The 16,908-nt window shown below is 36.8% G+C and overlaps 1 protein-coding gene across 1 annotated transcript; it reads right to left on the reverse strand.

Moving 5' to 3' along the window:
* Window positions 1–951: 951 nt before the first annotated feature.
* On the reverse strand, window positions 952–10,327 carry LOC101303328 (cycloartenol synthase-like). Its single transcript, XM_004299708.1, has 18 exons — window positions 10,130–10,327; window positions 8,920–9,105; window positions 8,682–8,771; window positions 8,380–8,574; window positions 8,161–8,245; window positions 7,304–7,470; window positions 6,723–6,911; window positions 5,874–5,987; window positions 5,389–5,511; window positions 5,169–5,291; window positions 4,994–5,092; window positions 4,831–4,887; window positions 4,082–4,128; window positions 3,832–3,975; window positions 3,469–3,646; window positions 2,728–2,808; window positions 2,194–2,277; window positions 952–1,501 (listed from the first exon to the last, which is right to left on the reverse strand). The coding sequence occupies exons 1-18, from the start codon at window positions 10,325–10,327 to the stop codon at window positions 1,388–1,390; spliced, it is 2,274 nt and encodes a 757-aa protein (XP_004299756.1). The 3' UTR covers window positions 952–1,387.
* Window positions 10,328–16,908: the final 6,581 nt, after the last annotated feature.

A 16,908-nucleotide genomic window follows, 5' to 3' on the forward strand; every position in this document is an offset into this window, starting at 1 on the left:
TAGTTCAATACAAAAGTGAACTTGCTCAAATAGAGGTAGGCTAATTTGAGATCGAGTCAAGATAATCTACTTATGCATGGAGTCGGTCTAGATCTGATATAAATGTACAGTCAAATTTTCTTGTAACGTGGACAAATAAATAATGAACACCATTGTTGAGGAATTGAAAATAAATATCAAAGAAAAGCATATTTCATGATATATTGGCACACAAGTGTCTATCAAGTGGTGTAAAACTGGTGACAGAAGACACATCGGTTTATTACTTAAGAGAAACTTATGCATGGTTTTGCAACAGTTTCCTTGTTACATCCACTGCAAGTTCCCAGGGTCATAAGGAAATTCAGTGTCTACTTCCTCATAATAGCCATCAGGAGTAGAGGTATTTATTTTGTAACATATTGGTTTGCCCAATACCGTTTTGATCTAGTGACATAGCGAGAAGTTTTTTTGATACTTAGTGAGTGGTTAAGTCGTTAAGAGATTTACTTGCTATAGCTTAATTGTAGCATTTGATCAACAACCAAAAAAAAAAAAACTCTTTGAAGTTCTGTAGTAACAGCATCTAAAACCACATTAGGCCACTGTTCGGATTGTTGCTTATAAAACAAAAACAAAAAAAATAATAAATAAATAAATAAAACAGCTTTTATCTAAACTTTTTAGATTTCATATCGTTTGGTAACTTTATAAAAAGTAGTTTTTAATACTTTGAAGCTTTGTATGACTGCCACAAACAATAGGCAAGTGTTCAAATGCTACTCTTTTCCCCCCTTTTCTATACTCTCCTGTGGGACGGATCTGCCCGTTAGGTGAGATTGCCAGGTATTGGTATTAAACATGGGGCACATCGGTGGAACATTCTCTTTGTGGTCAAGAAACTCCACTCCATATAATTTCTGAGAGCAAAACTACATGTTCTGCAACCAAAAGTACAGAACAGAATAAGAAACTGCAAAAATTGAGATGAATTCCTTTCTGAAAAGTTCCATTGTAAAGAACTTGTCCGAGGACCGAGACATTTTTCCTGATGACAGTTTATTCTGGAAGGTGACATTCAGAAGTCAGCAATCCCGAATGGAAGTACTATATTCAAAAAAGTGTACCCGAAGCAACTGCTAATTTACATTGGGGATCGATTGTTCTTGCCAAAAGATAAACAAGGAGTCAAGGACCAAACAAGGTGTTGATTCGTCATGCATATTAAACCTCTTCATAAGTGGAATACAAGCCAACCACAATTAAATGGGGCTGGATTCATGAAAGAGGTAGCTTTGAGTGACCACTTCGAAATTTGATTGAGCAGCTTGTAATGTGTAGCTTACAAAGGGTCACTGAACCAGTGAAATACGCTGGGTGATTTGATGACGTTTTACAAATGTATGGCTCATGAAGATCCCAACACCCTGCAGCGGTATTCTCCCAATGCCCATATGGGGAATATGTTTCTGTATGCAGAATAGGCGATCATACAGTTCCGGTTGAAGACACCCATGATTTCCTGTACAACGATATTTAAGGAAAGGTCATAACACAATTTCGTAGTATTTCACACTTTTGAGATTTCAATTCACAATGCTAATCTAAGGGTAGGCATCAGACCAACATAGAAAGAATATAAATCACCACTGTAAAGCAATAAATTCTATGCAATATAACAGAGAAATACCCAAGTATAGTAAATCAATAATGCAAATAGTTTAAGAGTGTACTATATAAAAGATGTTCACATAATTTTACAACACAAAAATAAATAAAAATTATTCTGACATTTAAACTGAAATGGTGAGTAATTCATCCTTGATTTAGTATCTATAGAATGAGGAGATTTCTAATATTTTGTGCATGCTATGAATAAGAAATTCAGAAAGTGAATCATCAAAGCATTGAACTATGATCAATCCCGAAGGCAATAGAGATCCCAAGGAAATAAATGTGTCAGCTATTCAACACTATGAGGATTAGATAAAATATGAACTCATTTGTTCAACTGATATTGCAACTTTAACTATTTCATTACTTTCCAAAAGTTACATCCCAACCCCAACATGTGAAGATCTTGTCTTGCTCCCAATTTCTCATTAGAATACAAAAGGCTAAAAAAGCCATGAAGCATGCATAAAACCAGGGTCTCAAGACCATTTGTTCTCGAGTTATTTATTCTAAATAGTATTGTTAATGACAGTGAAGTACCTCCTGAGGAAAATCTCCATTCTCCATTTGAGAATTTATCAAACATCTAGCCCCACGGTGCAATGGTGTTGGATCTCTTTCAGCCTGCTCCAACATGTCAGAGTAACGCAGTAAGAAGATTGCAAAAGTAAATCAGTGCACAAAAGTCCATATCAGCATTGATTTAAAATAAAATGATGCAAATATGGGTGGAGGGAAGAGCATAAAAGCTTTTGTAGAGTTGTGTTCAAAGGCAGAATTTCTAGGGAATAATGAGAATTAGATTTCTTGGGACAAATGGTCATATTAGGCATTGCAATTGAGTTCAATTTCAAAGAGCCTTTCTTTGATGATCAATGAGATTGGAGAATGGCTGTATAACTGTTAGATAAATACGGCTTATATTGTCTAATATAATGCTGTTAATCTACTATGAGTTTGAACAGTAAAGTCATGTATGTGCTATCCCAATCCGCGGACTGCTTATCAGCAAATGAGAACAACCTATGTAATATGCGACTACATCATGTATTTAAGTAAACACAAATACATTACCTGCCCGGCATCAATAAGAGCTAACATAGCCCATCCAGTGTTTACCACATGAGACCTATTCCCCTTAAGATTTGTGTACTCCTACAAGGACAGAGATTTAGAATGCCAAAAGACATGAAACATTATAACATGGAAAAAAATTATTACGGGCGCCTATTAAGTAATATCACCTCAGAGGTGCCTTTATGAGCACGTTTATTTTAAATCACTGCCTAAAATTATCACACACCGATGATCAGAAGGACAGATGCTATTTTTATTAAATTATTTGTAAGACACATTTTATACACATATATTAAGGTTGCTCAACATACATTAAACCAACTGAAAGCGCTTAAAAATAATGTCCAACTGGAGAAATTTAAATCTTTCGGAAACATGTCCATAGAGTACCACCATCCAAATGTCCTTTTAAAGAATATTATGATGCTGCTAGAATAGTATTCTACGAGACTATTAGTAAGATCAATATGTATGCTCCATGCAACGAAAGATTTGGGGATTTGAGCACACAAGAGACATGAGAGGACTGACATACTTAGTTAAGGGTAACCAGGATCAGGGGAGAAAAATGCCTTAATATATCTTAAAGAAATGACAGTACAAAGGGATTGAGAGCTAAATAACGCATAAAACAGTGTTAAAGTGAGACTACAATAATTCAGAATTGCTGAAGCAACATATAAAAAGTATCTGTATATATTTAACACATAAGAAAGATGTGGATTAGAAAGACCTAACCTTGTTTTGGCATGAAAGATAACTCTCTGCCCAGCCACCCGAATCAAGCTGTTTGGATAGCAGAAAATCACAAGCTTTACGAATGCTAGAGCTATTGTTGTAGTTCATTCCAGCTGCGACCAACCCTTTTACCCCAAACCATGTACCATAAGTGAAGCAAACACCCCAAGAACCATACCTGCTCAGAAATTTTGGAAAGGCATGATTATACTGGACGCCTTATATTTTGTAAAGCATCAGCAAATCCTAAATTCTCACACTTAGTTGCACTTGCATGCTGGCGCAGAAAATCTTGAAAATGATACATTTGAGAATATATAACATCTAGAAGGAGCTTATAGAATATTAAAAGCAGTAGCATACCATGAGCCATCAGACTCTTGTATCTTCTCTATAAACTCAACTCCCTTCTTGATGCACTGTTCTATTTCTCGTGGCCGATGACCAGGATATAATTTTTTAAATGATGCCAGAGCTTGAATAGCAGCTGAGGTACATTCAACATATCTACAGAGACACGAAATAAGTACCAACACAATAAAAAAATTGGAAACACAATAGAAGAGTTACATTAAATTAGTAACTAAAGCAGTTGAAGGTGCTGATATCTTACGGATAATCAATAACAATGTCACCAAATGTCTCAGCAGGATTGATCAACTGGAAAGAAATAACAGAGAAATGCATTAGGGCCCCATTATTTCTGGAAGTGTTACTGTTGAAACACATAAATTGTTGCAAAAAGTTCTAATAATTTTGGGCAAAAAGAAAGAAAGGCTTCCTTCAGAAATCTAATGGTTTGTGTCACATGCAATAACTGCCCAACATTCTAGAAGAAAAGACAGAATAAGTTTCCACATTAATGATGACAAGATGATCTACATCTGCTGATCTGAAAGACAATACTATAAGATGAAATCCGTGCTATCACCCAGGTGAACTGAAGGGATGTGAAAGTTGGAATGGTTTACATATTTAATATATTAGCTCTCTGTGAGGATCTTCTCCTATATATTGATAATTAAAGATACCTTTTAATTTGTTGTGGTTTTACTATCATTTGCTTATTAACAACAGGTAATAAGATGGCATTGCACACGGAGCATAGCCTATCTTGTCTAGATAGATGTTTTGAAGAATACGATCAGACAAATTCTACTTATCTTTCCAAATAAGATTAAGATGGGAAATAAGCACAACTGGATAGGTTATTGAAGATCCTATTTAAGAGAATGTCAACACTTGCTAGAGGGGGGATATTATAACAGGCCTCACACTGAGTGCCCTACACAATTCTATTAGAACCGAGTAAAGTCATAGAGAGCAGTGAAAACAATGTAGAATCATAAAAGATGAGGCTACCTCCAACCATCTGTAGGATCTTGTGAGTTCGTATGTCGCAAAGCCACCATCCCCATTCTGCAATCAGGTTAATTTTAAATGAAAAAAATAGCTGTTAGCAATTATTGTGAATGGTGTGGTTGAAATCAACACGGTTTCTACTTCTTATTATGGTCTGCCTAACCTGTAATGAGAGTATGACATTGACAGCGTCATACAACCGATTCGCATCTAGGGGTTCACCGACAATTTCTGATGGAATTTTTGACAGGACTAGAACAGCCTGCAAAAGGTAAGAATTAAAAATAGTGAACAATAAAATAGACAAATGCAATATATTCAATTCCATCAATACTTACTTTCAGCCCTTCTGCTGTGCAGTCTGAGATAGGCCATCCGTGATCGCCAGTAGAGAAAGGCCAAGCTCCCTTTGAAATGTGGCGATACCAATCGTCGAGATCACCTGGGCAATTTTCTAAAACCTTGATAGAATAACAGTCTCAATTAGAGAGATAGTGAAAACATTAAAATACATGATACAAAGAAGCAAAACAGATTCTGATGCACAAAAAACTCTACCTGTGAATCTTTTATGAATTTATGTCCCTTTCTTAGAGTTGAACTATACTCTTCAACAAGGTTGGTTGATACGATTGCTTGAACTGCGAAAGCAGTGTCCCATAACTGGCTTCCATTATACCCCTACAATCGTTATTACATATAGGTCAGAATAGAAAAGTTATGAACAGAAGTTGTTTAACTGTGGTAATATAAAGTCATGGCAAAATTTTCAATGAGCATTTTGAACGGCTTGAATGTTCCAATGGACACGCACTAACCAAAATAATCTTGGTGTTTGATGGATGGCTACGAAACAATTTCCATAAACCAACAAACACTATGACGCAAGTCATAGACCACCAAACACTTGGAAACTTTCAGATTTATAAATAAGAGGACGGAGAATTTATTGTAACAGAATAAGCCGTAGTGTCTAGAGCATATAAGGGATCATTATGGTTTCCCTCGTCACATATTGTTTGAAGAGATTGCAGAATTTCTACCTGCATTTTCATGCCATCTTCAGCAATCCAGAGATAATCATAGATTCTTGGAATATGCAACTTGAAAGCCTCTGAATTCGGATCTTCCACCCAACAACATAGCATATTTAACACCTGCAACTCAAAGTTAGTAAACTCTAACTGAAATATACAAAAATGTGACCAGAGGAGTGCATAGTGTATTCTGGCAATCTAAACATACACATCACTGAGAGGAAATTAATTAGTAAAAATCAATTTCAAAAGTCATCCAGGAAAATGGCAAATTAGAATGGACATCAGCATTCAGTCCAAGACGAAATTGAAAAACAAAAGATGGAGATCATAGAAGGCATTTTAGAACCCAACTGATAATATAGTCAATCAAGAGAATCCAACTAAAATTGTTGATATCACTTAACACCAACTTTGGAAGGAGAATAAAGGGGGAGGGGATAAAGGGATGGAAAAGGAGGAGGTCTGTCAAGTGGTAAAGGGATGGGTTAAAACAGAAAATAGGGTGGATTTTATTCCCCTGAAAACCTCTCAAACCTATGCACTCATGGTAGGAGTGCAAGGAATAAAAATTGTTACAAACTCGTTACATTATCCCAGTTGAACTGATGGGCAAATAAAGGGTCTTATTATATATATGCATATACATATATATATTATCCATACTCTTCAGGAAATCCTCACATCCTTCTCTTTACCACCCTTTCCATGCCTACAACTATTTTCCTGCTTCCTACAGATCCAGTCTTCCAATATGGTATAAGTGGCAAGACTCAGTAGATTACGTCCACTCCCCTTAATAGACGAAACATTATTCCACAAGTTTGTGTGCAAGTGAAATGCTTGGTTACATACCTTATTCACAGGCCCAATGCAAATGTAACGAGTATTCTCATCTTCGTAGTGTATGTGCTCAATTGCGGTTTTCAGAGCCTTTTCTCTCAACTTCTTTCCAGGCCAATGCATCAAGACTGGTTCAACAGCCTTATGAAGAGAGGTCCAAAGTATGTCTTGTACAAGGGGATGTGGATAGTACAAATCCTCCTGCAACAATAATGCAATGCACTTTCTTTAGAAAATCATGATTAAACTGTAAATTTATCGAACAAAGATAATTGGGATCTGAAATCTGCTGACTGTAACCCGAGGTATTTGAATACAAGAAGAACATCAAGTACCTTGAATTCATATGTACCATATAAATAGAACCGAGTACTACCCGCTCATAACATAAAAAATAAAAATAAAAAAATAAAAAATAAAATAAAAAGAAAAAAGAGTAAGAATAACAACTATACTTGAGGGCATCTTGCATCTACAAAATGTGGAACATAGCAATAATCACAGCATATTCTATTGACATTGGCAAATATTTTATTTTCTCCACGGTTTATTAAAACAAAATTATTGCTTTAGTCTGATGTCAATTGACCAACCTTTGCACACTCGTTCCGCGCCTGGTTCCAATCTATTTCATGATAGGGGACATTAAAAAGCTCTTTCCTCAAAGACAAAACTGTTGGTGTGATTGGACCAACAAACCGCTTTCCATACAAGTAAGACATTGGCAAATAGACCATGCGGCAATGACACCACATCCTTCCTGCAGAGTAAAGTAAATCAATTTCTCTGCTATGGAGATTTTTAAAGATCAAAGCAATTATCCCACATATGCCACGGCCCACAAGAAATCTTCAGTTGAATGTTTAGAACAAGATCACACCATATGATGCGCAATGCAACTTCATTTCAACTGAACAGAAACCATGCTAGCACATAACAATGCAATTGATTTTTCCCTTGTAGAACAAAGATCACCATTCTGAAACAGTAACCAAATTTCAAGAAGCACAGGAAAATCCACCAGAGTACAGCATAGTTGTTTGTGATTGGCAATAGGAATGTCACACACTCACACTAAAGGGAAGACATCAACTTAAGTCCCAGAGCTTGGTATTTCAGCATTAGCTCAGATAGTTATAAAATAATAACAAATTTCTGTCTGAAACAGATTATTTACGCTATACTTTTTATAACCCATCTAGGTTCCAGTTGAGAAAGCAAGTTATATGACCAACTAAGCTATCCTGATTACCATAACTATTTGTACATAACAAGTCAAAAAGGTAATGTGGTTATAAGCTGCTTCAGAGAAAATTTCTGAAATTGTCTATTTCTCTTTTTCAGCTGATAAGGAGATATCACTTATTTTCAGCAATCAAAGAGACACATGCATACATGATGACACATACATAAACACTCATTTGCATAAGTTGGATAGACGAGCAACAACCTGGATGGATAGGGAGTATGTAAGGGAGAAGCCATATCTCAGGGGGCAGGGGATTATTGCCAGACCATTCAAATGCTCCAAGTACCTATTACCAACCACCAATAGAACAGAGATCAAACAACTGAACTAGATAACCGATATATAGAGTCCTTCACGTATAAAACATAGTGTAGGTTTGATGGTTTGTTAGACCAACAAGATGAAGGTTAAGTACTGAACTGATAGCCACATTTTCCCCCATGATGTAATTGCTGTGGCACTCCCATGGTCCAAAATCCATTTACGCCCGTTCTCCATCGCTCCTTTTCCATCTTTAGCCCCTTCGCCAAGCAACCTTAAGGTAACATAAGTCAAGACACTACCAAACATGGTACTGGGGCCCTCTATGTGTAAACCCCACCCACCATCTTCATTCTGCATTAAAACATCTCTGAATTAGCATAATTTATTGATACACTAGGAAAGCTCTGATAAATGGGAAAGAGATTAGTAAGACCTAAAGATAAAATCCAAATTCTTGCCTGATGATTGTAAAGGTATCGACAGATCTCCTTCCTATGCTCATCTGATAAGACTGCATTCAGTGCCCCAGTGATGGACAAAGTAATAACCTATCATTTGATACGAAAAGGAGTCAAGAGTTGAAATGAGTAATTTCTTTTTGTAGTACCGTTTTTTGTATAAGTATTATAATTATAGTTTCTGGTATACTGCAAGTTATCCACAACACAGGAGTCAACTTGAAACATCAGCACTTACCAGGCCAGGCAGCAGAAACATAGGACCTCCATAATCCCCAGGCCAATGTCCATCGTGCGCTTGAAGTGTGGAATGGAAATTTATAGCCCTTTTTAAAATAGTAGTAACTGTCTCGTCGGTCAGATCTTCTGTGTCCTTTACTTTGATCTGGGGTAAAACATCCTTAACTGGGTTTTCCTTGGCAAACTACATTTTTGGTGAGGAAAGACAAGCGGTTATACTAAAGTGACAGAATTTTGATACTTGTAGGGAAATAACTTAGCATACAGCCAAAATCGTAACAATAGCTGTAAGAAATTCTAATTTGGCATAAAGGTCTAAGATTATGAATTGTTGCGAGTACCAGGAAAGCTGAACATGTATTACAAGTTAGACATATAATGGGTTTCACTGCAAGACTAGCACCAAGAAGTTTTCTACAAAGTCTGCCCTTTCACATTGAAAATGAAAATTAATGTCTATGACAACAAGATTTAATTAAGTTCTAGTGAAAACGAAACTCCAGTGACAAAGTTGAGAAAATTCAAAGCTGACCCTATCTAGTTGCACCTTGACTTGTAGTTGTTCATGTTGGCAGAATTTATAATCTCAGAAGAACCAATCTCTACAGTAACTCACAATTTGGTAGAACGAAAATTCATACGAAACGGCATCAAAATAATGTCTTGTTAATTCAGTAAAAGAAAAAGGAAGGCCGGCAAAGACACGAGTCAGTGGCATCCAAAAAAAAAAAATCAAAAACAGCAACTAAGCTGGAAACAGTATCAAGCAAGTTGAAGCCATTCAGAAAAATCAGATCACAAATTAAATATTCTGAAAAAAAAACCATTATCCTAGTTAATTATTCTCAAATGTAACTATCATTGACCCCAAATTGTTCTGAATTCGGAAAGAACAACCAGATCAACAAAGGTCAATAATAGAAATCATACATCTCTATCGATTCGAAAACTCTTCCACAAGATTCACCGCTAGTGTGTGTGATCAATCACAAGATCCGTGACGCAAATAAAAACAGAACTTCAGATGAAACTTTCATACCATAGTCTCAGAAATTCACACCATCACGCAATCCATAAGTCAAACCAGAATTCCGGTCAACTTCAACTCCAACTTAACCAAAATCACAATATTAAAATCTTCATCTACAGGACTAAGCAACGCAGTCAATTCAAAGTAACCGATCATTTTCAGAGCTGGAAATCCATACCTGAATGCGCATGAGGCGATCGGAGCTGTGCTTGTGAACGAAGCGGTGGTTACGGTAGTGCTCGCGAGCCTTCTCGACCTCCTCGAGCTCCTCCGGAGTTCCGAGCGTGGGATCGAACTCCCAGACTTGGCGGCCGACGTGGTTGTTCAGCGTCCGCAGCCATGGACTCCCTCCCTCCGCTATCTTCAGCTTCCACATTCTCTCGGAATCGGCGATCGGCGGTCTGAGATTTCCGAGATCTAGGAAGAGTCGCCGGATTTCAAATCCAATTCAAAATGAGGCTATTTGTAGAGAGAAGAGAGGAGACTGAGGACTTGAGGAAGGAGAGAGAGAGAGAGAGAGCTGAGTGAGTTGGCAGTGTAGGATTGAGAAGAGAGAGAGAGGGGCCATGTGGCAGGTGGCAGATAAAACAAGGCGAGATTGACAGAGTGATAGTGGCGGACAAAAATCACAGTGGGGGTTTGTTTGGCAAGTAGCTAATTTTTCCGACTTTTGTAATGGGTCAATTGGATATATTTATGATGCAACCAAACAAGGAAGAAAGAAACAGACCAAATAAAGAAAAGCGAGATTCTGATTTCTTTCTTAATCGGATAGCGCAGTGTGCCCGAGACAGATCCAAATGAGGACGAGGGTGAGGGTCTTCTAGAAGCCCCGCCCCTTCTAGAAGAGCTGGCCTTCAAATACTGTCCGGTTGTACCGACTTACACTCGCATCGTAGATTTTGCTGCTGCTATTAAATCTTGATTAATGTAAACCTTATATTGGTTCACTTGCATCATCGCTGCACATGAATAATTTCATTTCATGTTATCGCGTGTGTGTTACGGACTTCTTACGGTGCAACAATCTGAATTGTGTTTGTATGTAAACGAATTTACTTGATTGAGGAGTGCACTTGTGACGTGAAACGCGACAATACTTAAAAGAGTTTCTACGTTAAAAAGCGACGATATAAGGAGGATGACGATGACAGCGTTCTAGTTGGGGCTGATGGCCTGGACTAATGTGATTCAGTTTTCTTTTTTTATAGTCAATGACGATGACGATGGTCACCACCACAGAAATGTGATATGGACTATTTAACAATACTGCCGACCCTAGCTTAGCTAGATACAGAAGAACCCCAATGTTCTAGAAGTTAGGGGCGTGTCCTTGCTTGGACTACTCTAACGTAACACATGCCCGCTCTGTACTCCAGTGTCTAGTGCACGTCTGCCCTGCATGTCCTTTTCACATCGATCATCTAAACATTATTATTGGAGTGATGGCCCCTTTCTGCCTCAAATTAGTTGGTATTGAAGAGCCAATATCGTTTAATTAATTTATCATCATATAGAGTTTGAAGATGAAGTTAGAACTTGTGACTGACTCCTTTAAAATCTCCTAGTGAATCAACAGATGTATCGGTAATATCTAACTAGAACATTCAAGATGTATAAAACTCTTGTTTAGTGATTGTTGAAGGGATGTGAAATCCACGTTCCTTAAACTGTAATTCACACTCTTATTTTCTATTTTTAATCATCATTTAGTAATAAAAAAGAACAAAATTTAAGTCAACTAAAGAACAAAATTTAAAGTAACAAAAAAAGAAAGTGAAAGTGTGGATTACAATTTAGGAGTGTGGCCCTTGTTGAATTATAAACGTTGATAGAGACTGGTTGAAATTCATATTATGTGAATTGTTGAATTATAAACGCGGCTAGAGTAGTGACTGCAATCCTTATTAATCAGATCTTTCTTAACTAATGACATGTTTACTAACCTAGAATGAAATTGAAAGTGGCGGAATTGATTCCAAGATTGGAATGAATATGGGTCTCACTTGCTTATGAGGAATATTGATTCATTATTAACCTCCTAATCTGATACCCAAAAGAGGGCGATGGGTATCATAATCAAGCTTATAGAATCAAATTTTTCTCCCTAAAATATCCTCACATAATTATAATATTTTCAAATTACCCAACCCTAAAAAATTGCAAACATTCTAGCTTCCTTTCTTGTAGGTGTATTTTAGTAATCAAACTAGTTTTAATCATGATTTCATATGGTAAGTAAACAACATTAATCGTAATTAGTTTCATTCCTGTTTTGATTCCTTATGGTAAGTAAACAGTAGAATATAATAAAATATTCTCATACCGATCCTTGCTGATACAGATTCATGATTCCAAGTTAGTAAATAGGCCCTAATAACATGCCCTAATAACTATTGAGAATAATGATAATGAAGGACGTGATGCAAGCTGTGGCAAAAGAAGATTTCTAATGGGAAGATGATTTGGGATTTGTGATTCTCTTGGGCTTCTAGATCACAATTGGTCAGGGTTTCTTTAATTGGAACTGTATATTAGCTTGTCGATTCGTGCAAATTGGTGCAATCTTCCAATTCTTTGATCTTGGTTTGATCACGGTCATGCATGTTGGCTTGTCTTCACTCACGGCATAGTGGTCTCTTTGTCTAGTTGAATGTTGTTGCTTGAGTCATATGTTTCTTTTTGTAAGCTTGGTGTAGACGTTGTTTTCATTTTTCTACTCTCATCTAGTGTGTTGGACATGTATTTTCTTTGGGAGCTTCTATTCATACCTTCAAAAACGTTACTTGGACCTCATTATTAATAGACATCAAATTCACTTTTAAAAAGAACTAAAATTCTATTTACATGCACCTCTCTAATTTTTCCAAAACGCCCATAATTCAATAAAGTCAATAAAAACATTTTTCTTTTTAAAGATTCTATTCATACCTCCATATTCGGTAGTTAGACCTTCGATTTTTAGGCATCTGACAATCATATATTACTTTCAAAATCCATTCATAACATGTTGCAATCAAATGACCCATTTCTGGAAAATACATCCAGTATTTTTTTCGGTGCAAATCCAGAGACAGAATATTGAAAATAATAAACTAGTCGTCAAAATGCTCCACTATTCATTTACAATACAAAACAATAGCCCATAGAAACACAGTATACGAGAAGACCACCAATTACAACCCTAGAAACACAGTATACAAATATGAACTTATAAACAAACAAATTAAAAAACAAGAAATTCATACCTTGTACAACAAAGAATCTAGAAGGATGTTTTGCTCAATTACATAATCTTCACTTTCTTCCATAGTGTTTCACGTATATAGAGTTTACGTTTGGAGAAGATAGTTTTCTCTTGGTTGAAGACTTTAATCGTGGAGGTAAGTTGAGAATTTTTTTTTTTTTATGTAACTTTTATTGATGTATCTTTATTGGTAATTTCATATGAGTTGACAAAGTCAATACTAACTTGAAAAAAAGAAAGGTTAAAGTAGCGTTTTTAGAGGTATGAATAGAAGCTCCAAGTTTCTTTTTGTTGTTGTTTTGTTCTTCTTTGTCTATGTTCTTTGTTGTTCACACTGAATTTCTGAATCTTATAAATTTTATTGTGTTTTCTTTAAAGGAATTTTTATTGTGCAAACTGTTACATGATTGTTGATTGCCAAAATAAAAATAAAAATAAAAATAAAAGGTTTGTTGAAGGAATTTACATTCATATTCTTAATGATGTGTCTTGACCGAATATTCTCCTTATTAGACTAGAATATCTGTTAGATATCAAACCCTGATTTACAGGGATTCTCTATGTAATGCCTATATAAAGGTCATGATATCAATGAGATGAGTAGACATTTATTCTTGTATTCACATACTCTTTATCACGTTATCATGCACTCATGAAGCGTTTCTTGAAACGTACATGTAACTCTACTTGTTAAGTTATTAGTCACATGGATTGTTTACCACCCTTTTATGGCTACACATTATCGATGAAATTTTGTGGCATCATGATCCATAATCTTTTAGCGGATTCGATCATTATCAAGTTCTTTAGGCCCTCCAAGTTGATTTGGATTACTAACGAGACTTGATTTTGATCATTATGTTGCAAACGAGAATCACAAATACGCTATTAAGATAAACGTTTGGCTTACGTACATGGATTTGTCTCCTAGTGTTGGGAAAACAATATGGGTCACGGCAACGGCAAAAAATGCCGTGCCGATGTCTAGAAAATAGGGGGAGGTGTCGCCGGCCCTAATGGCAACACTTTCGGTCTAGACACCAATTTGTCAAAACTACTCATGTCAGCTCCGAACAATGCAACCGTATGGATCTCTAGATCACTGGTTGAGGAGTTGTCGAGCTCATCCTCAAATTATGAATGCATACAAAAAGGTACGGAAAATCAATATGAGAATAAGAACGTCATCCTCATGATCGCGGATTTCAAATATTCGGATCCAGCTCTAGCTGCCCTTGACTTTAACGTCATCGACTATATTGACTTTGATTTTCTTTCCAAGCTATATGTAATAAGGTGTCATATCAACGTCCTTCGTCTATTTGAGACCTCAATGTACTCACATTAGCAATAATGAATGCCTTGAAAATTTTTTCGAAGTGAAACTATATATTCTCCTCTCATGGTTCGTATTGATTTACAAACAAGATATACATTCTTAGATCATCCTTAGAAATATGGCATATTGTGTCGATTTTGGTCCCTTCCTTTGAAGATGACTCAAGGCACCACATCCTCAAAGAGGATTGCCCACGGGTTTTCTGGTTAAGTCTTCTATCTTATAGCGGATTTTCCATCATCAACTATTCAACTAGACTCATCCAAGCTCAGTGTGACGTCTTCGAATTGTCTGAAATTAAGGAGATAGTGGTTTTAAATGTGTCTCGCACTACTGACCCTCTACAGACATGCCTGGTCATACTGACTTGGAGTTACCGAAAGTTTTTGATTTTGGATCTCCCTACGCTATTAAACCAATTTCTGTCTTGCAAAAGACGTTGAAAACCTATCAAAACCAGACAATCATCATCATGATCGAATCCTCTAGGTCCTCTGAGTTAGTTTATGTTCATGTCAAGGACCTTTTGCTAACTAGTCATGGAGTTAACGACCTTGGAATGACCAAAATGACTTGATTTTGATCATATACACGTCATTTTGGCTTCGGCTTATGCACACATGCCATCCACAAGCTTCAAAGCTTTGCCAATGCCAAATCTGTGAAAAACAGCAATCTGTCCCTTCTATACAGTCAACTTCGTTTGAGCTTTGTGAACAGCTCCGAACGAACTAGACAGTCAGCTTTATATCATTGGAAAGCTCTACAAGTCTAGTTTTTAGAACTTTTTGCGGTTCATCCATATCTATTTTAATGAAGAAGTTATGGCTGTTTTAGTACGCAAAGGTCATTCTGCGCGGAAATTTTTATGCACTCTCGGGATTGCAGCTTTTTGTAGCTTCTTTCAATCCTTCTAAATGGTTCAAGTGGAACTAGAGTGCCTATCTACCTTTTTTGAAGGAACCGGCAATTATCTTTGGATTTTGTGCTTTTGTAAATCTTCTATGACTACAATACTTGAATCATACCGGTCAATTCAGGGATACAGTTTAGCTTGAATCTTGATGCCTCATGGCACCATGATCAACGTCACATATGCCCTCTATGCATTCAGAGACAACCGAACCATGTTGAGCTTTAAAGACATTCATGCTAATAGTTTTCATTTGAAAACACATTGTGAGAATGAATAAGAATTTTTTTGTGTATATCTTCTCATGAATGCGTACTGAAATGCATCTTAGAGAAGTTCATGAGTAAATTTAGTGGATTGTATATCACTACGATTCGAGTATCGAATCCCATGTTGTCGCCAAACATGATATTTGGGACACTGACTTTCATATAGGTTTTGATTTGACCAAATCGGTCATCCTGGAAGAGATATAATGGTCCAAATTTCTCATGGACATCCATTCTTCCGCTCAAAACGAAGACATTTGAGATCTAACTTCATCATGAAGCATGATGGTGATGCCATGGTTGTAAATGGCGGCTCCCGGGGGACATTGACGACACCCGAACACGACTCCAACTTCTTGGAGGCCGTCCGGTCAATCCCTCAAACAATTGAGGTGCATCGATTTTTCCTCGATGTCTCATTGGCCCCCTGCAATGCTCATTAAGTGAGACCTTCCTACGCTAAATGACATAAAAGTGAATATTCTATTCTTACATCAAACTATGTAGATAGATACAACCAACTTGCGGACACCTTTTTATGCTTTATGGTGTTGGTTGAAGTGTTAACATACTGGTCACGTGTTACATTATTATCTACTGCTTATGCTGCTTATACTTCTACGGGCTCACTACCCATTCTTTAAATAAGTTTATCGGAATATAAGTTGAAGTGTCTTGTACCCCATGTTCACACGCTATACGGTCTCAGCGAGGCCACAACTAAACAACTTTAGCTTGTCACTCGAACATTATTGATGTGCATCAATCTTTCTATTGTGTCTTTGGGCTATGCAATAGTTGCATGTAGCTTTACTATTCATTTACGACCCATCATCATTGAATATTTTTGTACTACAGCTCGTAACTGTGTACGAGGATTGACACGAAATTGCAATCCTTGAGCTTTGCATAATTGAAACAGATCTCCAATCCTTGAGCTCAGCTAGATGTTATTTCTAGGTGCCAAATCGCAATGCCACTGCTCACAATGATGGGTCATTTGAGATGAATAAGTAGGTTGGATATGAACATCCACCTATAATCCGCATATGTAGAAACATTGTCAGGCGATCTCATCCACCTCTAAATTGCGGATTGTCACTTTGATGAAACAATATTCCCGCCATTAGGGGGAGATAAGAACACAAATGTTCAAGTGAAACGACGTGAATTGTCGTGGTTTGTCCCC

This window comes from Fragaria vesca, linkage group LG5, assembly GCF_000184155.1.
Source record: "Fragaria vesca subsp. vesca linkage group LG5, FraVesHawaii_1.0, whole genome shotgun sequence".
Lineage (NCBI taxonomy): Eukaryota > Viridiplantae > Streptophyta > Magnoliopsida > Rosales > Rosaceae > Fragaria > Fragaria vesca.